This window comes from Cryptomeria japonica, chromosome 7, assembly GCF_030272615.1.
Source record: "Cryptomeria japonica chromosome 7, Sugi_1.0, whole genome shotgun sequence".
Classification (NCBI taxonomy): Eukaryota; Viridiplantae; Streptophyta; class Pinopsida; order Cupressales; family Cupressaceae; genus Cryptomeria; species Cryptomeria japonica.
In genome coordinates, this window is record NC_081411.1 from 320,227,268 (window position 1) to 320,254,917 (window position 27,650).

The window sequence follows — 27,650 nt, forward strand, 5'->3', positions numbered from 1 at the left end:
ACCAGCATATATGCCACCTAAACTCTCCTCTTCCCATGTTTGGCACACCAGTCTGACATTCATGACACTCAACTTTCTCATAAATTGTCCCAGGCACCTATTCTCTTTAACTCTACCCCTAAACTTGTATTTCTTTCCTCACGGGCACCTTTTCACACACTTGAGCCACTTGACCTCCAATCAGATAACTTTTTTGTTATTGATGTCACTTGATTTTACCGACTTCTAGCCACACCTTTTGACTGTTATTGTCATTTAAAACACTGTATTTTCCTTTCAAGAACACCATTAGGCTCCTTGTGCCACTTGAGATGCGTCTAGATGCCTATTTGTCTCACCTCAGCCACTTAAAAGCTGATAATCTTCTGTTGGGTACACCCTTTAGCTGTATTATCACTCAAAGGGTTTTTTTCCACTTGAAGGCATGCATTTATGTAATCCATGTCACTTAAGGACAAAGGCATACAATTCCTGTGTTTGCCACTTATGCCAACACTTAGTCAAAACTCTTTCTCTTATCTTAGCCTCTGACCGTTCCTGTTCTCATAGATGACCTAAAACAACCTTGAAAAGATCAAACTTGCTTATAGGCAGGGCATTCAACAAAAGTGACAAGAACAAGGACTAGACTCAGTTTTCATATCCAGTACCTTGATAGATGATCTCAGCAAGCCACAAGAAAATAGTATTGGAAAGATAAATTCCGTAAGGGTGTAACAATTTTAAATGGGATCAATAATTACCATAAAGTCTCTCTCAATGTGGAGGTGGCTACTAATATGATTACGACAGCTAGCTGAATTCCCTTGTGGAGAACCAAAATTTATCTCCGATTGTTTGTGTGTATTCCCATTCTTTATGATAGAAGTTTAGGAATACATCCCATTGTTTCCGATGATGCACATATTCTGACTTGGCCTGTATTGTTTCGAAATGCCCCATTAAAATCAATTTTGAAAAAGCCAGCCTTCAAAGATATCCATTAGCTCATTGGCTTTATTGTGAACCACTGAAGCCTGTAGAAAGGCAAATGCCAGTTCCTATATATAATGCAATCCTCCATATTTGCTGAATCAAGTGTCCACTGATTCTGAGCATTTTGGATGATAATGATAACTTTTATCTGCACTATTGTCTGTCTCCAAAATTAATACGTAGCATGTGAGATATTGTTGAAAATTCTGATGTTGCATAATTTCCATAGACTCCATAGAATGGAAAATAGGGCCAAGGTGCAAATTATTTTTAATGATTTGCATATTCGTCATCTGGATCCCTTTCCAAGAGATTTTACCACTTGACAGTGTTAAGTGGGGTTGAAGCTTGCTTGCCAAAGGTCAAAACCATTTTTTGCCAAATAGATTGTGCAAATTCACAATGAAAGAATATGTGATGAATAGTCTCCCCATGTTTGTGGCCATTAAGGATATTGTGGACCCACTACAACATCTTCTCTGTAAATGGTCCATGTCTACTTATTTGAATGAAGAAAGAAACATAAAAACAACCAAATCTTCAGCCAGATTGGCAAAGCCCAAAAAGTGTTCAAATTTCACGACTGCTTTCGATGGGTGTAACTACTGAAAAAGGAGATGCTGCATGCTACCAATGTTCTTGTTTGTTTATTTATGGTTACGTAGTTTTATAAGTATGCTAAACATTTTCAGGTTGGTGGTAGAATATGATACCATCTTGCTTTCATTCCCTAATTCAGATCCATGTTTTCTACCTAGATGATGGATCCTATAAAAAAATGGATTTGCGAGAAGCTGATAGAAAGATTGTAAATACAGATCTGTATTATGCATATAATGATGCATGCAGAAATGGCTCCTTTATGAAACAAGCCCAAACTATATTGTCCCCTAAATTGTGTGGAAAGAACCTTTTAAACTGTATGAGAAAAGCTTGCACGTGCATAATATCACAACAGGAATATGTGATTTGTAACCTAAAATGCAGTCAGTGGTTCCAACCCTTAAGCAACTGACAGATTATATGTCCTAAGAGGCTAAGATGATATTCCTCATTGAAATACATGAAGAATGTAATGTGTTTTCATGCTAATCCAAAGGTCAATGGAATACACATAGAATGCCTTGCCTACCAAAACATGTGTCTCCTATAGAGGTCAAGTTTTAATGATTGTCAAGTGATCTAATAAGGAGTGTTGGTGCACAAAGTTGTAGGTTCCCAAATCCCTAAAGCTAGGCCATTCTCTGAGCACCAAGGGTGTCAGACACAAATCAACAAGCCTCTAACTTATGTTCAGACAAGGCAACTTTGGACTGATTCACTAAGGCAGATAAGACCTGAAGGGCACACAATACATGGGGAGGGAGGGGGGCGAATCAGTATATCCCAAATTCAACTTAATTAAACATTAATATTAATAACTTCTCCAAGCATGAACCTTAAAACATCAATGCAGCTCTTACAAATCTTCTTAATGATGTAGCAATTAAACAACACATAAAAATACACATCCACGCAGAACACCAGGTTTACATGGAAACCCAATATGGGAAAAAGTTAACTAGCGCTTGCACCAAATGAGGTGCAATGGTAAAGCCGATAGTAATATATGAATATATGCTAAAGATTAATATAAAAGCTAAATTAAAAATAATAAGTAATAAATATAAAAAACACATAACATATCAAAAAATATCTTTAAATCTCTATTATATAAAAATTAGCAAAACTTGATTATTATATAAAAATAAATTATATAACACAAACTTAACATGATTAGATTAAATAAAAATAAAAATTTAAACATTAAAAAAAGAGTCAACTAAATGGAATAGTTTCAAAATTAACTACATAAATTCATAATGAGACACAAATATAAATAAAACACACACTAAACAAACGTAACCCAAGCATAGCAAGTATTAAAATATCTCAAATAAATCCTAGAATATGTCAGGCAATTCCCCCTTATATAAAGGATAAAACTTCACACCATCTTAGCCAATGGAAAATCTGTAATTTTTTTATCCCTAAGCCAATCTCTTCTCCAATTACACAGATATCGATGGAAAGCACATGAGGATATCTTACTCATTTTGTTCCTTGATTTCGTAGCCCTTGAGCCATGAAACATTCTGTAAGGATTCTTTCCACTGTTGAATACCATGAGAAGGATATTTGCGGCTCTCTTTGTGTTTTCTAAATGCATCTGTAATTCCATTTTTTATGTAGCGGAAGTCTGAAGGCTCAACATGGTAAAATAGAGGAATAATTCTAGCTTCTGCCGATGTTTTTAGCATGGCAAGAAAGAAAAGACAAGATTAAAATTGAGAATGGTCAAACCCTAAGCATGCTTGTGTTTTAATTTGTGTGTATCCTCTAAGCTCTTGGTGCTGCTGAGAAGTTTGGTCAAAGAAACTTATATCTGGACGAAGTGTTTGGAGTACCTCTGAGATGGATGAAGATACTCAACTTTGAATTCTAACTCTTTGCTCAGTAGATGCCTTCACTTTTATAGACTTCGATGGCGGTTGAAATGAGAGGTGGAGAATGGGGGTGGAAGATTTGGCTTGCTAAGAATGAGCCATGTAAAATTTATTCAACAGCCGACACTTTTAAAAATAAGGGCTCGATGCCAAACATTTACGAGCAAGCCAAATAGTAATATATGTGTGAATTTGCCAGTTGCACAAAATAAAATGAATAAGAAATAACTAATGCATTGTTCAGTTAAAAGAATTCAACATAATTATTATGCTAAAATTTTTAATTAATCGTGTAATTTCATGACAATAAATGCCTCGCTTCAAAAAACTATTTGAGTATAAAATTCAATAAAAAAAACAAGTCATAATGAATTCTTTGCTCCTATATATTATCGAACTATTCTTAGTACGACAAAATATCATTCTTATAACCTATGGATGGGCTAAAATAGGGTTTTCTAAACCATACCAGCAACTGACAAAATGTTCGCAATTTGGAGCACAAAACAATAAGTTTTGATGCCGGGTTGGCATTGTAGCCCCACTATTCTAAGGGGTGCATAGATAGTATGTGGGTGCTTTTGCTCCATCAAAGACGTGCTCAGGGAATCCCACGAAATATGTGATTTTCAGTTCTTTGTAACCTATATGTCAATTTGTTCTCACATTTGTGAACTTACAAGATGACATTATCTATTTTGTTTTAGTTCATCCTTATACAAATTCTTTTTAATTTTTTTCTCTCTTTCTATTCATTTGTCATGTAATCACATTCTACTTTCAAATTTTCAAGATTATCTAATGAAAACTGTGGAGAATGTGATAGCTCGAGATTTAAAATAAATGATAAGGTCAACATTCATATTGTTAAAACTACACTCATATAGCTAAATTGGTATATGTGTAAGGAAATATTTACATTCCACAGTGGAGGCTGTTTAGAAATAAAAAATAAAACAATGCAACACTATATAACACAGAACCAAAAAAACAAAGCCATCATGGACAGGCACCTTCTGCTACAATTCCTTGTGTATCATAACCAGCGGCATCAAGAACAAAACAGTTAATAATTAAAATAAGTTCAATACAATAGTAAATACCTGAATTGCTGCGTAGAATACCCAGATTGCGGGGTTGTTTTTTGATTCGTATAAGCCACTATTTAGAAAGAATTTTGTATCCACAGTTCAATGAAGAAATGGTTCTCAGGATCACTTTCATAAAGTTAGGCAATCAAATTTAACAGAAACATACTTGTTTGGATTTCTTAAACAACTCCTGCACCTGTATTTCGATCTTCGTTTTTTGTTTCCCATCTTTTAGAGGCTGGGATATATGAACAGAAGGAGAGCGATGAGGCGACAAGCAGTTCGGTTTTTTATCATCTACTATTTAATGCCACGATAAAGTTTTACTCAGCACGTAAATAGGTGTGTGGCAGTATTAGAGATCAATGTGCGTAAATATGATGTCGCATCCAGCGCTTATTGTCCAGCAACCATATAATTTCTATATGCCCAAATGTGAAGAACCCGAGGAAAACATATATATTTTTACCTTATTATATACTTTATTATCATTGCTATATTATCACCATGTTGTAAAACTCGGCAACGAAATTACAGTCTCCGTCCATTTTTTTCCAAGAGCATGAGACATTTCAGGTGGGCTATGCCCACGTTAAATAGCTAGGTTACCGGGTTCGCCTCTGGGCCCCCCTGGTACGGGTCCGGGTTCGACCGGGTTCGTGGTACGGGTCCGGTTCGACCTGGGTTCGACCAGGGTTCGAAAAACCCAGAGTGGGTTTGACCCTGGTCAAACCCAGTCGAACCCGGGGTCGAACCCAGTCGAACCTGGGCGGACCCAGTCGAACCTGGGCGGCTGGGCAGCCCGTAAAGTCAAAAAACAATGCAAATTTAATTTTTTTTTCAATTCCGCCTTGTAAAAAGTGAAAGTTATAACCTTAAAAAGCAGAAAATTAGACGTCTTAAAAAAACAGAAAACTGATGCACGCCATGGAGTTCCGTGTGGGTTTGAAGGTTGTGATTTGGTGTTGGCGGCGGGGGCGCTGCCCCTCGACCCTGCCCTGTTCCGCGACAGGGAGCACGCCCTGGGCGCTGCCCCGGGACCCTGCGAGGGGCGCTGCCCCTCGACCCCGCAAGGGGCTCTGCCCCTTGACCCTGCTGGGGGCGCTACCCCCAGACCCCCGCAAGGGGCGCTGCCCCTTGACCCCGTTGGGGGCACTACCCCCAGACCCCCGCAAGGGGCGCTGCCCCTTGACCCCGTTGGGGGCGTTGCCGGCAAAATCCAGGTCCTCAGTTTGAAAAATTAAACTTGGATGTTCTTAGTTTGAATCCATTTAATGATCAAACTTTAAATTGTTGAAAGTTGAAACAATGATACTTGAATATTTTATCATTTTGATATTAGACTTGATGTATATGATGTTGTTATGGTATGATCATGATGCTACGATTACAAGTTTATGTTGGTTTTGTTGTTTATATGATGCTATGTGACATGCTAATCTTAATTCATGCTTATAGGTTGCATATATATATAATTTACATGTTTTTGTACTAACGAACCCAAACGAACCCAAACCCCTTTTCAAAATTTTGCCGTACCGGCGTACCGGGTTCTTCGAACCCGAACCGGTACCCGAACCCGAACCGGTAATCTAGTTAAATAGCCTATCGGCTAAAAACCACAGTGAGAATAGCTGCTTGAATCTACTACCCAGATGCAGCCTCACAAAAATAATGAATCACTTACAACATGAAGTAGGCACCAACCTACCGGAAACACCAATCCCCAACACAAAGATCTTAGCACCAACTCAACAGGTAAGACACCAATCCTACCAAGATACAAAGATATGAATTGCAGACCTTCAAGATTGATAAGTCAACCTGCACTTGATCTGGTCAACCTTCAGACACTCTCTCACACTGCATATGATCTTCTCATGAAACCACACAATGATTGGAATGCAACTCACATTATACCCTCAACTTTTTACATCAAACACAATATCGGATAATTATATTGAAGCCTTTATTACATAGCTTTCCAACATTCTAGGACAAATCCTAGATCAATATATATATGCATTAATATTACAATTACATTCATATGTTGACCTGAAACATAATTACAATATCCGCAAGTCAGCACACCAAATTCCTTAACTAAACATGTAATAGACCAAGTCCAATAGCCCACATGCTACTCCAAAAGAAAGAACATGCTTTGCGATTCCCAATGTAGCCCTATCTGGTCCCAACAATCATCCACCTGCTACCTTTGGTAATCACACTATAAACCTCTGATGCATTGAACCAAAACAATAACCCACTTGAGTACCAAACACAGTGACCACTTTGTCACTTCAAACTCACTGTTTGCTAAATATCAACTCTGGAAACTCTAGAATATGACAAAACATGTGTAGACATACCTTCCTTCCAAACCGCAAGTCATAACTCACAACTGCGAAGAAATGCAGAACATAGAAAGTTACCAAAGCAAGCTCACTGTCTAGGTAAATTACCTCATACATTCTGGATCATACTTCCAGATCACTTCCACCAATAGGAATAGATGCAATATGATACTACAGATATACCTCAATTAATTCCATCACCATAGCTTGCCACTATACTTTTGCAACTCAAATTGCTCTAACATGACATGGCAGTATTATGCATTCTTCATTCTTTTGGATGTTATTGCATCAATGACAAAACTGACCAGCACATTTAACACTCCTTTGACATCAATGACAACATATGTTCAACAAGACCTCCTTTGACTTCGAGCTCAGCTAGACTTAAGGGGCTTCCCTAGAGGTATCCTAAATAGGATTAAACACAACTAAAGATGGAAAAGTGGATAAGACTGATGTAGTAGTTTCAAATGTACGCCTCACCTCAAAAGTTGTCACTAGGTCAAGGACTGACCTACTACTATGACCTCTATTAAGTAGATAAGAACATCACTACATGACGGTAGGAAGGGGGTACATAGGACATGACTCTCTAAAGATAAGAACTGTTACAGCTTGCTATGGAAATTTTCTTTGACAGGTCACTAAATCATTAAATGCATACAAACTACCTCCTACCTCTATTTTACTGGTGTAAGACATATTCAATTCAAGTGCATGATGGATCATCACTTTCAAGACTGGTGCTTATTCATTGGGTTACAAAGTCCAACCATACCATGAGGAACAACAAATTGAAACCACAAAGGATGACAAGTTGTGCATAAACATACACCACAACTATGCATACAAACTACCTCCTACCTCTATTTTACTGGTGTATGACATATTCAATTCAAGTGCATGATGGATCATCACTTCCAAGACTGGTGCTTATTCATTGGGCTACAAAGTCCAACCATACCACGAGGAACAACAAATTGAAACCACAAAGGATGACAAGTTGTGCATAAACATTGTGAGATTTTGCCAAGATCAAGAGCTCAATGAAATGTACAAAATAGAGACACAATATAGGACAAGAATAAACTGTATTCTCATCAATAGAAAATGATCAATAATATGATTCAATAGTTACATACAATGTAGATGAGCTTGCTTATATAGGCAAGGCTAGGGATATGTGAGCACACAAACATGACATGTGGCTCAATAAGAAACAAGGGTAGGTAGGAAATAGGTGTGGGTAGGTAGGAGAAATAATATAATAGTCCACATGAGGTGGATCACCCACTGAATGTGGACTGTAACAACAAGAGTGGAGTGTAACAACAAAATCAACACCATAAAAGGTGGAATTTCTCCTACACACACTATCCCAATGTGGCACAAACACCCAAGTGTCTCATACCCAAACTACTATGAAATGCATTTCCTAAGTAAACTTAAGTAAGTGTAATAATATCCAAGATGAATAATTATTTACACCTACACGCCCCCTTAAGTGCAACTTAGGGGAATGCACTTAAGTCTACAATGCAACTAAGCAATGCAAGATGGGTCCTGGCTACGAGGCCATGTTAGGTACCCATGTACAAATGCAAATGCATGCAAACCAATGCAATGAAATCTCTCACAAAGTGGGGAAAGAGAGAAAAACCCAATGGGAAAAAACCCTCCCCCAAAAAGAGAGATGAAAAACATACAAGAGAACTCTCATAGAAGAATGTGAAGAACAATACCCCATGTGAGGAAAAAGTCCCCCCCATATGAGAGAAGAAGAGAAGCTAGGAAGCCCCCCCTCGATGTGGAATCTGCACCAATGATAGAAGCTCGATGTATGAAGAAACTGCTCCACGAACGTCGAACAACATTCCTCCCCTTAGGAAGAAACAAAACCAAAGGTGTATCCATGAAGTCTCCCCAATCATGAAGGGAAGATGTATGAAGAAAACTCATGATGAAAGGAATCTCTGAAAACTGCTCAAATGTCCCCATGTCGATGCTGAAAGATACCCCCTCCAAAGGTGGTAAACTGTGCCACACTGCTGAAAAAGGCACTCCAAGATCTAGTGGAGATGGATGTAGAACATGTCTCCTCAAAAAATATAGAGACCTCCTCCAACGGTGGTACATAAGTATCCACAATCATGTCAACCTCGAAAGAATGATCATGTAGAGAATGAACAAGAGGGTCAGAGTGTGCCCTTGCAACAATCGAAAAAGGATCATCTTCATCAAAGAGAAGATGAATGTCATCAATGATGTCTCCCAAATCTGCAATGTACGATTCCATAAATAAACCTGCAATGTCTGTCAAGTAATCATCCCATGAATCTGAAGCTGGAAGACAATGAATATCCTGCTGCACTGAATCACATGAAGGCAAAACTGTCGCACTATCCACATCATCAGGTGCAATAGGTGATGTGATATCAATATGAGGAGATGAAATACAAGGCTCAAGAACGGGTTCACATGTGAGAATCCCCATGTTCAAGTGTCCAAAGTTCTCCTCAAAATCTGAACCATCACAATAAGTGTGATCATCATGTGTAGAATCATCAAATGTGAAATCATCATCATCAACAAAATCTGAAAAGGAGTATAACCGAGATGCATGATCAACCACCCCAGTCGCAATGATAGCTCTAGTCTCCATGTCTCTAATAAAAACTGAGTCAGGTGTGAACTCCACAACTCTCTTAGTTGCGCCATGTGTGATTTGATAGATAGAAAGGAGATTGTTTGTCAAGTGGGGTACACACAACACATCATTGAAAGAGTTATCCCCAATGTCAATAGATCCTTTCCCAATCACATCCATGTATGTATGATTGCCCATCAAAATCTATAGCATGGTGCAAGGCTCAAATGTAGAGAACATAGACTGCGAAGATGCCATATGATGAGAAGCCCCTGAATCTAGAAGCCATCTCTCTGAATCAGGACTGATAGTAGCACATAGAGCTTTTCCTTTTCTTGTTCCAAAAGAGTGAGTCTTTCCACTTGTTGAAGCCATGAATGCTTGCCCTTTTCCTTTTGAATGCTCATCAATCTTCTTAGAATGGCAACGATGTTCCTCATGACCAATCTTTTTACAATAAGCACAAGTAGGTCTCTCCCTCTTTGGTGAATTATCTCTCTTGGAAGAGGATGAATCTCCTTGTTGTGGAGAAGATGGTGCTTTTTCTTTAGGCTTTGATTGCCATTTCTTCTTGTTTGAGTTGTCCTTTCCTTGATTTCCTTTGTTCCCTTGATTTGCCACTAATGCTTGAGACTTAGAAGCCTTAAGAATGCCCATGCTTATCAACTTAGTTTGTTCCATCATCAACATTTCATTGAAAGCATCAAATGTAGGCATTTTGTAGCTTGAACCCATTGTCATCCTATGGGTTTGGAAACTAGAAACAAATGCTGCATATTCTTGTGGAAGCTTGCCTATCAAGTTGAATATCAATTGAGTATCCTTTTTATCAATGCCACAATCTTTGAGTTGTGCCCTCAACTCATTTGCCTTAGTGACATAATCTTGTATAGTATCAAAGTTCTTGGGATTTAACATGGTGAGATCACTATCAATTTGATATCCCCTAATCTCATCAACTTGACCATACAAGTCTTGAAACTTTTGCCAAGCATCCTTGATTAGAGTACACTTCTCAATATGAAAAATGAGATCCTTTGATACATACTTTCTTAAGGTACCAATTGCCATGATATTTTTAGTGAGCCAATCCAAGTGACCAACTGGATCAACCTTAGGATCAGCGGGAGCAACAATAGTTCCATCAATGTAATGAGTGAGTCCTTTTTCCATAAGTTTACTCCATGCATCAATTTTCCAAGTAGCATAATTATGTGGAGTTAAGAGAGGAAACTTAGAAGAACCCATAGCAGCAAAAAGGAAAGAACACAAGAGCACAAAAGCACAAGAGACAACCCCACAAATTCACTCAATCAAAGTACCCCCCCTAAAGTGATGATTTTGGCACTTTATACTTAGTGCGATTACAATGAGCCACTTGCAAAACAAGGCAAAGTGGTCTTATGATGCAAATTTTACAACTTCTCAAATGAGATACAAGAGACTTCAATCAATAGTGCAATGAATCTAACTGAGATTCAAGCAAATATACAAGTACCAAGAGAGCCAAAAATAGCCAAAATCTGAAAGTACAATTTCTACTTACAATGGCATCAATCTGATAGCAACATGTGAAAGTAGACAAAAAAATACGCACTTTCAAAAAAAACAGCACCTGAAAAGGAGGTCGTATGACCCCAAACGAAGCCTCTGAAGTTGCAAAAGCTGGGATTACTCAGGTACAGTCACCAAAAACTGCATTTTCTGAAAAATCCGTGCATCAAAATCAAAAAAATTCTTCACCACTGCGGAGAGCACGAAATTCTAGCCCATTTCAAAAAAAATTGCACCCAAAAAGGAGCAAAAATGAGCAAGTTATGGCCATTTGAAGTTGAACTGCAAAATCAAAAATGCAAATGAGAGGGGCCTGCCAAATTTTTGAAAAATGCTGATGTGGCGCTGACGTCAGCAAGTCACTGGGTTAAATTTGACGGCCGTATAACCGTCGCAAAAACGTCGCCCTCTGCTGACTAGGCGTCCGTACTGTACAGACAGCTGACGTGGTAGGTGACTGTGCAGTCCGTACCGTACGGATTTGCTGACTGGGTGAGCCACGTGGCGTCTGCATGGCGGCCATACGGATGATGTGGCGGATGACTGAGCGTACGGAAGGTACGGTTTAGCCCGCGAGCCAGTGGTCGCCTGCCACATGGCGAGCGCGGGTCCTCCAGTCTGTGATGTCGCCGGCGAAACGGGAGAGACCGGCGGCGGGTGCCGATGTCGGGAGGAGCCGGTGCGGCGGACTTGGGCACCAGTGGCGTTGTGCGGAGACGGGAGGACGCGGCAGGACGAGGGCTCGGGCGGCGACGGGCGCAGGCATGGTGGGAGATGCAGGGCGGCGGTGGCGGGTCTTCTCGGCGACGGCATGGACAGTGCAGCGTCCGGCGGTGGCGGTGTGGACGTGGACGTGCAGGTACGGGCGGCACCTACAGGTACGGCGGGTCACGTGGGGGGGTCTGCGGACCCCCCAAAAAAGAACTCTTTTTTTTTTTGAAATTTTTTTTTTGAATTTTTTGATTTGATTTTTTTTTTTCAATTTTTTGATTTTTTTGATTTTTGATTTTTGAAAAATATTTTCAGAAAAAGAAAAAAAAAATTTCCGAAAAAATAATAAAAATTTTGGAAATCCGTACGATTATAGCAAAATTGGCGAAAAAAATTTTCTCACCAAAATAGGCCGACTTTATAACCAAAATTCATGGAAACGGCCTTCTGGACGCCATGGAGGGGTCGAATCTGGTCTAGGACGCCTCCAAAAGATGCTACTCCTCAGATCTGCCTCTTGACGTTGCAATAATGCCTCTTCAAGACGAATCAATGAAGCCCCAATGGCTCTGATACCATGTGAGATTTTGCCAAGATCAAGAGCTCAATGAAATGTACAAAATAGAAACACAATATAGGACAAGAATAAACTGTATTCTCATCAATAGAAAATGATCAATAATATGATTCAATAGTTACATACAATGTAGATGAGCTTGCTTATATAGGCAATGCTAGGGATATGTGAGCACACAAACATGACATGTGGCTCAATAAGAAACAAGGGTAGGCAGGAAATAGGTGTGGGTAGGTAGGAGAAATAATATAATAGTCCACATGAGGTGGATCACCCACTGAATGTGGAGTGTAACAACAAGAGTGGAGTGTAACAACAAAATCAACACCATAAAAGGTGGAATTTCTCCTACACACACTATATCCCAATGTGGCACAAACACCCAAGTGTCTCATACCCAAACTACTATGAAATGCATTTCCTAAGTAAACTTAAGTGTAATAATATCCAAGATGAATAATTATTTACACCAACAAACATACACTACAAATATGACTTTAAGCAACTAAACATTCTTAGTTATCCATTCCAAACTACAGAAATTTATATGCAATGAATAAATGACCATTACAAAGCTTGAAATGCATTAGAATGTTGTCCCATTCATCAAATATTCATTATATTCTTACCAGAAAACTAGTTAGAGGAAACCATGAGCTATTAGCAAGAGGAAACCCTAAGATAGAACTTCCCAAAAAATCTACAAATGGGACCGTGTTGTGACGTTTTCACACATCGCCCCATTGCAAATGGGGACCCTTGCTTTTTTTGCTTTTTAGGGTTTGTTTTTTGGTCTTTTAGGGTTTTGTTAGTTAGCCTTTGCATTTTGAGTGCTGTCGGGGAGATCAATAGGATAGCAAGTCCGGCTTGAGTGATGTCCTGATCCTGAAATTTGGCTAAGTCTGAATAACCTGATCCTGAAAATTTGGCTAAGTCTGAAAGTCCTGATCCTGAAATTTGGCTAAGTCTGGAATGTCCTGATCCTGAAATTTGACTAAGTCTAGAAACTGAAAAACCTCAAAAAACTAGATTTTGCAATATAACTCCTGGAGGTCTGAAACCACTCTCAAACATCCTGAAAGTATATATGGAATATAACTTAAAATATAAGAAAGAAGAAAGATAGAAGGAAATGTCACTTATACTTGAATGTTATATTCCCTAAAAATTATCCTGATAGAGTCCAAAAAGTCAAATTTCGCTCATGTCCTTCACTGAGGATCCAGAGCGAATTTCGCTCCTGTCCCTCTCCAAGGGACCAAGACAAAGCGCTCCTGTCCCTCACCAAGGGACCAGGGCAAAAAGACTTATTTGAGTCATTCCTGACCTTGTTTGGTCAAATTGGAACATCAAAGGCATGGTGAAGGACGAAATGAGCATGATAGAGCATCCAGACTTGATCAAAGACAATGAAATGATGGAGTTTTTGTCTACAAAGGTAAAAGCGCTCCTGTCCCTCACCAAGGGACCAGAGCGATTTTCTTTATATACACATCTTTTAGACCTTTCTTGGACTTGAACTCTTATTCATGGCGTGTAACAAGATGATATCTTCCTTAGCCAAGACATTTCATGGTGAAAAGTGAAAGCATTTTGGCCTAGAAGACGAAATTCGCTCCTGTCCCTCACTGAAGAACCGGAGCTTGAATTTCAAATTTGCACTATTCTTGCAGGATCAAGACAATTTTATGATTTGAAGAGACCAAGGAAAACATGATTTATCCATTGAATATAATTTGGAAGGCTAACAAAGGACGGATAAGCTTGGATTTGCAAAATCGCTCTTGTCCCTCTCCAAGGGACCAGGGCGAAAAACCTAATATCCAGTCCTTCTCGCCAAGTTTGGACAAATCTAGGCCAAGGCACGAATTTGAAATGATGTTAAAAATGCCTTGAGGTTGATATGATCAAGAATTTGCGCAATGGATGCAAAAGGCGCTCCTGTCCCTCACTGAAGGACCAGGGCGAAAATCTCTAGAACATCAATTTTGCCTTGCAAAAAACGAGTTGAACATGCACTGAAGGGACGAAAGGGATCATTGCTAGCCCCACAACGTGAATTGGCAATTAAAAAATGAAGGATTGAGGACAAAAGTATAAAATCGCTCCTGTCCCTCACCAAGGGACCAGGGCGAAAATGTTCTAAGGCACGCTCCTTCCAAAGATCAAGTGAATTAAACTCAAAGTTCCAAATAAAAATGCCATTTTGGACACCAAGGATGAGGTTTTGAACGTGAAAGCAAGGAATACAAGGTTTAAAATGCAAGAGCGCTCCTATCCCTCTCCAAGGGACCAGAGCGAGGTTATTTACATTCGTTATTTTTTACCATGCTTGGGCGTTAATATCCTCCAAATCGCATTAGATGCCAAGTTCGCTAAAAACTTCGAAATATTTGAAAAAATTAAATTAAATTGGCATTTAATAAATTGATTTTAGGCCTTAAAAAAAATCGAACTTTTATTATGAAGGCATTTAAAATTAATTTTTATTAAATTAAAATTGAAAATGGGGCGCTTGAGGTATCATGTTTTATTATTTTATTAGGTCGGCCTCTTGTTTTTGCAAATTTATTTATTTTTTGGCCTATTTTGCCAAGTCGGCCTATGGAGAGATGTAGAAGGTGAGCGCTCTATATATTGGAGGTGTTGTTTCACAATTCAAATCATTCAATCATCCTTTCAAGTGCAAAATTGGAGAGCAATTTGAGGAGCGAAATCCAGAGGAGTGGAGCGAATTTCTACTAAGTGTGGAAGAAGCTAGTGGAGGGCGAAATTCATCTTGAAAGCTATTGGAGAGGCGAATTTCTAGCTAGATTGGAGGATAATTTCCAGATTTTTTGAAGACATTTGAAGGCGAATTTCCAGATTTTTGAAGAGGCTAGTGGAGTTTATTCTTTTTCAAACTAGAGGAGGCGTACTTCATCCAAGGAAGGACTATAAATCTTGCCCAACAAAATCCGGTCCTCTTCCTTCATTTTTCAAGGTTTTGTACTTAAATACTCAAAGGGAAGGTATGAAGAATCATTTTTTGAAGTTCTTAATCAAGACTTATTATGATCCCATTGCAATTTTGTAAAGTCTAAGTCTTGAAGATCCAAATTCCATTCATTATTAATTTGAAAATGTGTAGTTCTTGATTTATCATGACTTTTTTCAAATTAATATCTTAAGTTTTACCGTTGAAAGATCTTAAATTTCATGCTTTGAGGTTTGATGCTCAAAAGACTAACTTTAATATTTTGTGTAGGCATCAAATGGAGATCTTGGAGTTGTAAAATCAAGCCAGATCAAGGACGATCAAGCAAGGACAAGGGCGACCTCCTCCAGCCTAGCATCGACAAGGACGGCCTTCTTTGGACTAACGTCATCAAGGGCGACTTCTCCAATCCAGCATTCCAAGGCGAGGTACATCATCATCCTGCACATCAGGGACACAAGAAGTCAGAGCAAAGGGTTCGTTGAAGAAGCAGATAGTTCCAGATGAATAAATTAAAGCTAGCTTCTCAACAACATCAAGTTGAATATTTACCAAGTTACAAGTGTCAGACGAGGTGGCATCCTAGTCATCACTTCTCCAGTCAGTGTGGTCCACCTCAGCATTTCCAGATTCAATGTACCTAACTCATGGAAGGTGGCACAAACTCCGATGTACCTACCCCAGCTATCCATTGGTGGAATTTTCTAGAGAGGACATGTGTCCAAGCAATACAATTTTATCATTGGTCAAGCATTAAATGTTATGTAATGGTTGTAACAAACCCTAATTAGGGTTTTCATTGTTGAATCTTGGCCATTGATCTCGAATTGATCTAAGCCATCGAATTGTATTGAGGGCACTATATAAGCCCTGGCATTTCATTTTGTAAAGGGAATGGTTAGAATAGAATAGGAGTTGGAAGCAGTTAGAAAGGAGTTAGTGAATAGAGAGTAGTTAGCTAGTTGATAGAATAGCAATTAAAGTAGAGTAGAGAGAGAAGGCAAAGATTGTTGCCAAGATGTTGTTGTAAAAGACTTGTAACTTCATTGAAGAAATGGTGAAATTTATGGGTCGATTCGACAATTTGCATGGTCTCTATAGTTCTCGTATTTGATTTCATGTTATTAGATGAGTGGAAGAAATGTGCTTGATTGATGGTGGAATTCGTATATCCATACTACTAGCAGTTTGTTGATTGCAGACTTGCCTTGTGTAGTCAACTGGAATCATTCAGCTTAAGCTTAACTTCAATTGTCGCTTCTTCATTGATATGCATCAACCTGATGGTGTCTATGCCTGCAGTGATGATTTGAACATCATAAAGCTTTCCTTCAAAGATCGCACTAACCTTGTGGAGATGGTCCTGGGATGTCAAAACAAGACTTAGTTAGAATTTCATCAAAGATCAATCATTGCTCCTACATTCCTTAGTATTAGGATTAGATTCTTTCCTCGCCCTCATTTTTTTTTCCTTTTTTCAAATCAAAGCTAGTAAAAGCCTGTGTTCCAGCAATATTCAAAGCAGATCAGAAGTTCAGGCATCAAGTGTAAGTCCCCTTGTGATTCCAGCAAATCACATCATACCACAGAGAGCTTATCCACGCGTAGAGACCCTACATACAAGAACCTTGAAGTCATCCTGATTGATCCTTTTCCGCGATATCTTCAGCAATCAAAGGCTTTATTCAAGAGAGGATAAGGTACCCTTGGGTATTTTATTCTGTGTTTGATAGTGTACAAAATACACGTCAACAGACCGTCAAGACATTCAGCTGCAAGAATCATTTACAATCTAAACCTCCTTGAGATTTGCAAACATCTACTTCTCCAATGGCAATTGGATTTCTAAAGTTGAAACCTTAGAAGCCCCTTTGGCTTAAAGATGTGTGGAAGAGAAAAATGACCAACCTTTGGAAAATGAACTAGCACATATGGCACTACATTGATTTCCTTGTCACTTTGGAAATCGAGGGCAGACTAGCAACCAATGGATGAGGTGTGCAAGGCAAGCTTAGATCCCACGAAATCCGCTAAAATGGCAGCCTAGACCTTGCATGGAAACCATCCATGTCAAAACATAACCATTGTATTAATGGTGGCATGGCATTCCTCATCATCTATCACTTGAAGTACATTTGAAACTGTGGCCTTAAGACAAATAGTTGTTTCTAGGAGGAGAATCACCATGGTGTAGTTACAGCATCAAATCTAATTATTAATGGTGACCTAGGTCATGCAAAGAGGTAAGTGGGAGTGAACAATGCAAAACGCAGGAGTTTTGAAGTTTTAGGGATCAAGGGTCAAGGATACAGCATAGCTCATAACACTTGTCAAGGATATCCTGAAACACCATAGAACATAAAAAATATCATTTCAGAAACAGTTTTTTATAAACTGCAATCTGAAACTATAACCTGAACATAATAATTTGTCTAGAAGCACAATAGCCGAATTCTAAATCATATGAGCAGTGAATCAAATTATTCATTAATATCTGCAATAAATACATCACAAGAAAGAAATAACTAACCCATCACGAGATCGAGCAGCTATATAGCTTTTCAAATGTTGGATCACTTCAGCGGATTTGACAAAAGAAATTGCAATAAAATCCACACCTTCGGAAATTCCAAAATCTATATCAAGCCAATCCTGGAGAAAACAATTTTGCATCAGAACTTCATCTGCAAATGCTTCACATATTTTCTTAATCAATCCATAAGTTTCTAACTTGAGAACAAGAGAAACCCAACCTTGGAAGATATTGTGGGCAGCATGGCATTCCTCTCCCGCACCAATCTACCCTGCCTTCTAAATGTTAGATTGGCACGTGGTAACAGCAACCCAGGATCAGTACAGCAGCACTTCACATCTGGTCCAAATTTTTCAATCACCTCAAACCTCACCATGCCACCATCCACAAGCAGTTCATCCCCAATTTCAACATCTGCCAAACCAACCAGAACACAAATTAGATTTCACAATGCCCAAATAAACTCCATGTTTAAAATTTATGCATTGCCACGTCAGATACTACCACATGCTCATATATTAGCCTTATATGGCACGCAATCAATTGAAGATAACTAAACAGAGATAGAAACCATCAATTAAACTTGCTCATAATAACAAGAAAAGCATTTGGTTGTAGCATTCAAAATGCCAAATATGATAATATCACATACCTGCATAAGTTCATTGAAAAAAAAATCTGTATAAATGTCACATGCTGGAGTTGGAACGAACAATCAACTTGGAGAAAAGTTCAAAAAAACGAACCCATTCTAAGATTAAACCTAAAGAAAGTAATTGCATGCTTACCCTCTGCAAAGCCATCATAATTGACTTGAATAGTGTGGTCTGGCATAGGCCAAGTAAAAGGACGCACAGTGAATGTCCAAACTTCTCCATCCTACATGATTGAAATCAGCATGAATCATCTTGAAGTAAAGCTCTTGGAAGCACCAAGAGATGAAAAAATCTAGGAAATGATAATGAATTACTTTATAAGGAAGAATAACCAAAGGAAAGATGATGTATAACCTTACAAGGAAACTTGCAAAAGTATCAAAAAGATGGAAGATTTCAATCATAAATTGATCAAAGCATTTTATGGCATCTTGCAAATGACTGTATTGTTTACAAAAAAGTTACGCGTTCTTATTTAACACTTACAGGGAGATTTATATAAGTCTATTCATTCATTCTAAAGGTATTAATAAGAAACAAAAAATTTATGTCAATCAACCAAACATAACAATAGTCCTCTTGATTGTCAAAACAAAGATGCCAATATTGAATTAGAATGGTGGTGCTTGCAAAAGAGACAATTCACCATACAAATGTTTTAAATCATCTTTTCACTATAAAAGAATTGGCAACTTCAAGCTACATTATTAAATCTTTTTTAATAATACAGTAAACCCAATAACAAGCACAGTGACCACTCTGTTACTTCAATCTCACTAATGCATATAATATTGTCAACCCAAAATCATATTATGCCAGTATGGATCTCTCTCTCTCTCTCTCTCTCTCTCTCTCTCTCTCTCTCTCTCTCTCTCTCACACACACACACACATATAAGAGTGTCTCTTTCCTGATGGTTAAAAATTAGAGCAAGATTTCACAAGATCTGATATCACAGCATAAAAGCACATATACAATATTGTTAATCCAAAACCATATTATGTTAGTGTGGCTCTATCTCTCAAAAACATAAAAGGGTGTCTTTTTCTGGGTAATTGGAAAAAACAGCATGATCTCTCTCTCTCTCTCTCACACACCTGAAAGAGTGTCTTTTTCCTGTTGATTGGAAATAACAACCTGATTTCGTGGTGATTTGTGGTGACTTGAAATAACAGCTCTCTCTCTCTGTGGTGACTTGAAATAACATCTCTCTCTCTCTCTCTCTCTCTCTCTCTCTCTCTCTCTCTCTCTCTCTCTCTCTCTCTCACACACACACACACACACACATTTATAAAAGTAGCTGATCTCTCTCTTTTATAAAAGAGTGTCTTTATCGTTGTGATTGGAAATAATAGCATGATTTCACAATATCTGACATCCACTAATCAAGATCTGATATCACAGCTCAAAGATTACATCAACTCATCATTGCATTACACACACTTTATCTAAGGATGGGCTATTTTGGGCTCAAGTCCAAGACCAGGAAGAGGACAAAACCAAATCCCAAGCAAAAAGAATACATGGCATAATGCTTTTACATTTGATACAAGCAGAGAAAACAAGTGGATCGATAGCTTCAGAAAATGAATGAAAAATGACAAATTTGATTGCACGTATGATGCAAATACTCGCAAATCTAACGATGGTTAGTCAAGTTTCCTAGTGACTGAAGACATAAAATGCATTTAGTTCTCCTAAGCAACAAAAGAGGAAAAGGAAAGCACGAAATATAGCAGGGAGCTGAATAAGAACCTCGGCTTTAACTGAAGGAGCACCTCCAAGATCGCCCATATGAATCTCACTCCCCTCAGTATCCATCAAAATGGCCACTGCATAGCCCTTCTCCTCATTCATTTTCCTCACATGCCTAATCACATTGCGGTGCCAATCCCTGGTACCGTGGCACATATTAAGCCTGCAAACATTCATTCCACCCGCAGCAAGGGCTTGGAGTTGCTCAAATTCGCAACAAGCAGGACCAATGGTACACACAAGCTTAGTTCTCCTGGTACTACGGAACCCGAATTCCTTCATTTCGGTTTCGCTTACTGTATCCACCTCGATTAAACCAGACTCCGCACTCGGAACTTGAACAGAGACGGAAAGTCCATTGCTTGCTACAGACTCTCCGATGCTTGCAGCAAATTCGGAGGGATTAACAACTACTGGAGAATTATCCGTCTCAGACACAACAGAAACCCTGTTCCACTGCCGTTTTTGCTTCGCCCCCAAAAGAAAAGGTTTACTAGGCCTGAAATACGATTGGAATGCTGCTGTCGACAGTCTCTGTGGATTGCAAGGAACAGAAACCAAACCCCGAATTGCCTGCGCCATTTTTAAATTTGAAAGTTGCAAAGGCAAATAATTCAAATTTCACGGTAAATAAAAAAACCAGAACGTGCCTTCCGCTTTTTAATTCTGTAACCTTAAGTCTCTGAATTCAAATATCTCAACCTACTTCTAAATAATTTGAACCTTGCTTGCTTTGAGGATCGCAAAGGCAGAGTAACTGAAACAGAGCTCGTTTCTTCTTCTCAGAGTTTCAATTATACAAACTTTAAGCATTCAAACTCAAATATCTCGGCCCCTTTTCAAAGCATTCAAAAGCTTGCTTACTTGTTTCTTTCCTGCCTTGCAATGACATTTGCAGACACAAAAACAGAATCAAACCCCGTTTGCTCCCTCTTCGACCCCAGCCGCGAGCCTTTGAATTCAGATTTTTCCGCTTATTGTCAAGGAATTTGAAGCTCACGAGAAAAACCTCAGCATTTTTTAATTTCAGCCTCAAATTCGAAGATTCGCGCGTTGATTTGATGGCCGCGAGGAGACAAAGTAAGATCTGATACCATAAACAGCTACAAATTCAACAAAAGCTCACTTGAATCACTCGTTCTTTGCTACACAGCTTCAAAACCCTAGTTCGCCACGTTTTAGTTGCAGTTCCAGTAAGTTGGCGCAGGAAAACGTTACAGTCAAGACGTGTCATAGACATCTGCAGATTACAAGCAAGACAATCTGGTCACCTACTATATAGACCGATTTAGCCGGTCGTCGCCTGAACCTCGGATTGTTCGTCGATCTCTTTAAAATACATTAAATTGAATCACTCACTCCAAAAGCAAGTCGCTTGTGTTCATCATACTCTAGCGCGGCGGAGTCAGTCATGCAAATCCCCCACCTGCAGATCGTTCGCTCAGCTCTTTCTCCAAATTAATGGGAGCCTACGTGTACTGTACGATGCCCAGGTTTATGCAGGCGACCAACAAATGTGGGCTTTAAACCTCTGGTTAATAAATTTGTCGGCATCGATTATATCTAGTAATATGCTGTGGATATTTTTGCTTGGATTTTGAAATAAGTTTAATCGGAAGAAAAGCAATTGGGCGAACAAACTAAGCAATGTTGAGAATTTTATATAATTTCTTATTTGAAAAAATATATATTATTCGACTTGAAAATCAAGAGCTTGTAATTACGATATATTAAAAACCTAGCTATTCACGAGCGGTTCGTTATTTTCCCAACTACTTAACCAAGCAAGTGAAGTGAAAGCCTTCCATCGGTACCGAAAGCGACAGCAATTTAAGACGTACCACTGCACACCAGATATGATACAACGAACAAAGTTAACTACATTATTTGGTAGTACGTTGTAGCTAGCTTTTAAATATGGTGCATTAGATTTTGATGATTATTATGTGATTTAAGTGTTTATAGTTATTGTTTTGTCATTAGATAGTTACAATTAATATGTGAGACTCATTATGCATGTAATGGTCAAAAAATGGGCACTGGCTATGCATCCTTTTAAACTGCACTACATAGCCTATGCCCCTACTCCCTAAGCCTACCTACCTTCATATACACACGTATGAAGTACATGGTCTAGTCCGTAAAATCACGTGCATTGCAAGTTTTGATGTTGGGGAAAGTTTGCCAGAAAGCCTCCCTCTCTCGCAGCTCGCAATGCAAGACAAGGCCCTCATCCAAATGCTAGCAAGGCGTCAGGGTCCCCGCTAGCCCGCCAGCATTTGGACAGGGCCCTTGCCTTGCACTGTGGGCCTGCTGTTTTAAAATATTTTATTTAATAAATTTTAATTATACTTCTTGTATTAATACATTTTATTTATATTATATTTTTAATTTTTTAATATATTTTCTTTGTTTTTTAATGTACTTTATTTATAATATATTTATTTATTTTTTGTTCAATAATATGTTTTTTTATTTATTCAAAGTAGAAAAGGGTACATCCATGGAAAGTTTAAACTTTCAAACAAAAAGCAAATCACCCAAAAACCACCCAACTTCAACCTAGTTTGCCAGTACAGACCAAAAAAAACCCCAAAAAACTTTGTACCCATCCAAATGCATACTCAAAAATTTGCATTCATAGTTTCAACTTTCAGACGGGACTGTTCAAACCCTATGAAGCTACCCTATTACATCAAGTACAGAAATAAAAGTATGTGGACCAAAATAAACCAGACCATAAACAGTTTAACTTTCAATTCAAAAAGAGAAAGAAAATCCATGCACCCTGAGGGCTCCCTTCATCAGCATTGCCAGTCATCGCCCTAGACCTCTTCCTCTTGCGAGGTCTGAACACTTTGCCTTCAACTTTTTCCGCTTCTACCTTAGCTTGCTGAATCACTTCATTAATCTCTGTAATCTATGCAAAAATCTTCACTGCTTCCCACCCTTGTTTGGCTTCCGCCCTACAATGTGCCCTGCCACAATCTTCTGCCCATCGAATAAAGGACAGTGGTTTCCTAAAGCATTCATGAGGCGCCATTGCAAATCCCTTCCTCACATCAATTCCTACCCCTAGTATTACCCATTCCAGAATTGAGTCCATGCCATCTAAGTAGTCTCTGTGCACTATTGTCTCCATCACCTTTTTCACCACCTTGACTGGTTCACCATCATACAATCCCTACGCCATGATTAGTGAATACACATCCATGTTCGTTCGATACTTGTGCCTCAATGATGCAGAGAATCTTGGAGCCTTGCTTGTTTCACCTTCTTGAGTGACTTGTCCTACTCAACCATACTACTACTCAAGTCCTTCCTATGGCACTTGGTAAGGGTTATGACAATGAGACCTCCAAGGTCTGAACCTTCTTGACTTGCCTCCTAGGTATAGCCAATGGTTTCTGGACAATCAACTCCTCCACTTGAGGTTGTCACCTCGGTTACTCACACTCACCTCTCCTGGACCTGCAACATCACACACCCTATTCCAAAACTATGTACAAACCCTAACCTAGCATTCTTAACGATTTCAACAAGTGTCATCAAAGAATGCCTAGGCTAGAGCCATTTCTTGCTCTTAAACCCTATTTACAAGGGTTTTGCTCCTAGTTGCAAAGAATGAGAGAAATCTTTAAAACCTGGAACAATCAAACCTACAAATCAACCTTATTGAAAGCAAATATAATGAACATACAAGATGGCAATGAGTTTACACCATCTAGACCGCACAAGCAATGAAAACAAGACAAAACTATCAAAAACTCGATGGAAACAAGATTGCTTCACAAACCCAAAACTTGCTCTTGCATTTCCAAACATCCCAACCCATACAATGAAGTAGAATTTGACTTATATCCACTAGTTTTGTTGGTTCAACCAACTACCTAACGCCCATAACCAAAAATGCAACTTTTGACAACTTTTGCTCTAGGATGCAATTTTGCATTCTATTGCACTCTAAGACTCTTGAAGGTCCTCAAACACCTTACAAGACCTAAACACAACTCAATTGACTCCTAGTTCATGAATACATTCATCTAGAGTATTTTGCCTGTGAACTACCTAAGCATCTCACTTCTCAAGTTAACAACATCCTGAGCACAATTGACTCAAACCAAAATTTGGACAACTCAACCATGGCTCTACTAAGTCCTCAATGCTTGTTCCATTATCACATCACACATTACACATAAAACTAAAAGAAAATCAAAGCTTACATTCTTGGAGTGTTAGGTGCCCTGCACCACTCAGATTATCAAAAACCTTCCCCAAGATTATTTGCACACACTTAACCAATTGTTCGTCCTGAAACAGAAACATCCCTCTGAGCCTTCTTTCTATAACATCTCCAAAGAATGGGTAGAACTGCTTCTTAGACTTCAGCGTAAAATTTGCCTCCATGATCCCTCTACAAGCAACTATCGTCACCTTACACCTCGCCATCTCAATAGCTTCTTCAGGAAGAAAAGTTGTCAAAACATCGAGCAATGAGAAAAAATAAATGAGTATAATGACTGTAATTCCCTCTTGCATTAAATGCATTGTCCTCCACATGTTGTTGCCCTTTTCTCACCCCCGGCTTCGAGGAGAGCAATTAATGAATATAACATTTGAGCTATACTCTTTGATAGCCTTCAACTCAATCCCCCTGATCATTCAACTAAATCCTTTGTGGCCAACTAACTTCACTTCTTAATCCACCTACTTTTCAAAGTTAAAAATCCCACTAAGTTGTCCATTGTACATTTGCATCATCTCCACCCCACCATCTCATGATATAACTGTCCAACTCACAGGCCATGTTGGACAAAAGGTTTGCCACCCCATTTCCCGCTCTACGAATATGAGATATCCGGAAATCCTAGAAAAAACAAAGCCTGGAATAAATAATCGAAATGAATTTATTTAATCTCCAACTTGGTGAAGTCCCTTTCACAATTGCTTCCACCACAACTCTCAAGTCCCCCTCAAAGTGTACCCTCGAGACCTTCATATTACATGCCAATTCCACCGCAAGCAAAGTAGTTTGCACCTCAACTTCATTATTCGTGCCATCTTGCAACTTGTGCGCCCCTTTGAACAACACTTTTCCTTCATCATCACGAGCCACACATCCTGCACCTGAAATACCTGGATTTCCCCTTGAAGCTCCATCAAAATTGATCTTGATCCACCCTTGCTCCGTTTCAGTCCACACCTCATAAGAAGCCTTTCCAACCCTGGAATGAGGATTAACCCTAAAGAACCCATGAATGGATCTTAATATATTTTATTTATATTATACTTTTTCATTTTTTAATATATGTTAATTATATATATATATTTATTTATGAAGACAACAATTAAAAAGATGGCGTTGGTGAGAGGAATTTCAAAAACATGTATATATTGTTATATCCTTAATAAAATAAAATGTCATTATCCCATGGTTAAAAGGTCTGTTCAATATTTTATTGCAAGTGGATCTAATATATTTTGTTTCATGTTTGTTATAAGAAGATACAATCAATTTAGGGGATGATTCTATAGGAAAGTTAAACCTATCTTGGAGATGAGGGACAATTGCAAATAAATTTACCTATTTTCTATTGTGCAATAAAAGGAAACAACTTGCTCCAGTATATATGATTGTGGACTACCTTGCAAATGCCTACAAATAATTAAAATTTTGATTAATTAGGAAGAGTGTGAAGCATTTTTGGAGCTAATAAAGAGACTATAGTCAATAAACATTTGAGTAATTTGTAATTTTTATTTGAACATTTTTTTTAAATGTAAAAAATTAAGTTATCATGTGAAAGTTAATGTATTTTAAACTATGAAAAAAATTACTTGATTTTTGGTGTGCAATACCAAGAAATAGCCTACTCCACCATGTTTGATTAGGAACTGGCTTTTAGATGCCTACAAATATTCAAAAAAATTGATTAGTGAAGGATATAAAAGTTACCATGTCTTTATACAACAAGTGTAGTCATAAATTTAACATAAAGTGTTACATACTAAAGAGGTTATGTAAAGGGGATTATAGTTGATTTTGTGGGAAGGATAAGAAAACAAAAAATATTAGTACCAGATATTTACAAAAATTGCGATAAAAATACATCTTTATTTAGTATATTCTTTTACAAATAATGAGTTGGATTAGATGTATGTGTATGCTTTTGGATTCAATTGTGTGAGTTTATTTAAACGTTCCTGATGATGGATCATAGAGTGTGATCCGAAACGTTGATGCAAAAAAAAAACTCGCACAATCGAATCTAGAAGCATACACATATTTAGATTAATGGATTGTGGAAATCTACTGACATGGATTAGATGTTTCATCCCTAAATAGGTGGTGAGATCAATTGTATGTATAGAGAGCAACATAACCATTTTTGAAACTGCAACAGGTAGCAAGGCAAAGATTAGATATGGAGACAAAAAGAAACACTTGAGAAGCTAGGATAGAAAAATAAATGGAAGGTAAGGTTCAAGATAAATTTGTGAGAAAGAAGATAATAAAATAAAGAAAATAAAGCCTACTCTTGTATAAATTAGCCATATGAAAATAATAGTAAGAAATTGATAATAGTGAAAATAATGTTAGAATATTTTTTAAAATGTAACTAATCATTGATGGATTATTAACATGTTTATGAATAAATTTGAGGGTGGGTATATGTTATAGAGCTCTTGCGGGTTATAAAAGATGTAGCCCTATGGGATGTAAGTGATTATCTATAACCTTATCAATACAAAGATGTAAAAATGGATCTATAAATATGTGTATCAATACTTATAACGATGTAAAAATGGTTATAATCTATATACTTATAAAACTATTCAATTTATAAAAATATATAGAAAGATGTAAAAATAGATTTATAAATATATGTATCAATACAAGAACTATAATACTTAAAATTATAGATAAACATTATAAAAAAAAATTAATAATAGAAATGTAAGTATATGCACAATTATGTAATATATATACTTACATAAATCTATAATGTATATATGCAAGTATATACTTACAATTAAAAATTCTAAATCTACATATTTGTAAATCTTAGATATATATATATGTTAAAAAACACCATAGAAAGTGATGCTCTGCTAAATGTACAAGGTTAGTTTGAGATAAATAACACACACACAAGAAACCGTTAGTGTTAATCAATCAAAAACTAATCTAAACAGGCATATCAAAAGAGATACTAAAAACATGAAAGCATATTTAACTAAAGAAGCAAATATGATGAGGCATCTCCAAATACCTCCTAACATACTCTTAGCTTCTTCTCCTTTGTTCCTCTCCTCTCCAAGTTCCA

The 27,650-nt window shown here is 37.9% G+C and overlaps 1 protein-coding gene across 1 annotated transcript in view; it reads right to left on the reverse strand.

The window, feature by feature from the left end:
- The window catches only part of LOC131051600 (pyruvate kinase isozyme A, chloroplastic), a 45,940-nt gene extending 23,996 nt beyond the window's left edge, over positions 1-21,944 (reverse strand). The window contains exons 1-4 of the mRNA XM_057986175.2: positions 20,323-21,944; positions 18,700-18,790; positions 18,132-18,325; positions 17,909-18,030 (exon numbers count right to left, since the gene is read on the reverse strand). Of these exons, the coding sequence (XP_057842158.2) occupies positions 17,909-18,030; positions 18,132-18,325; positions 18,700-18,790; positions 20,323-20,904 (989 nt within the window). The 5' untranslated portion in view covers positions 20,905-21,944. The remainder of the gene's footprint in view (positions 1-17,908; positions 18,031-18,131; positions 18,326-18,699; positions 18,791-20,322) is intronic.
- Between the last annotated feature and the right edge of the window lie 5,706 nt (positions 21,945-27,650).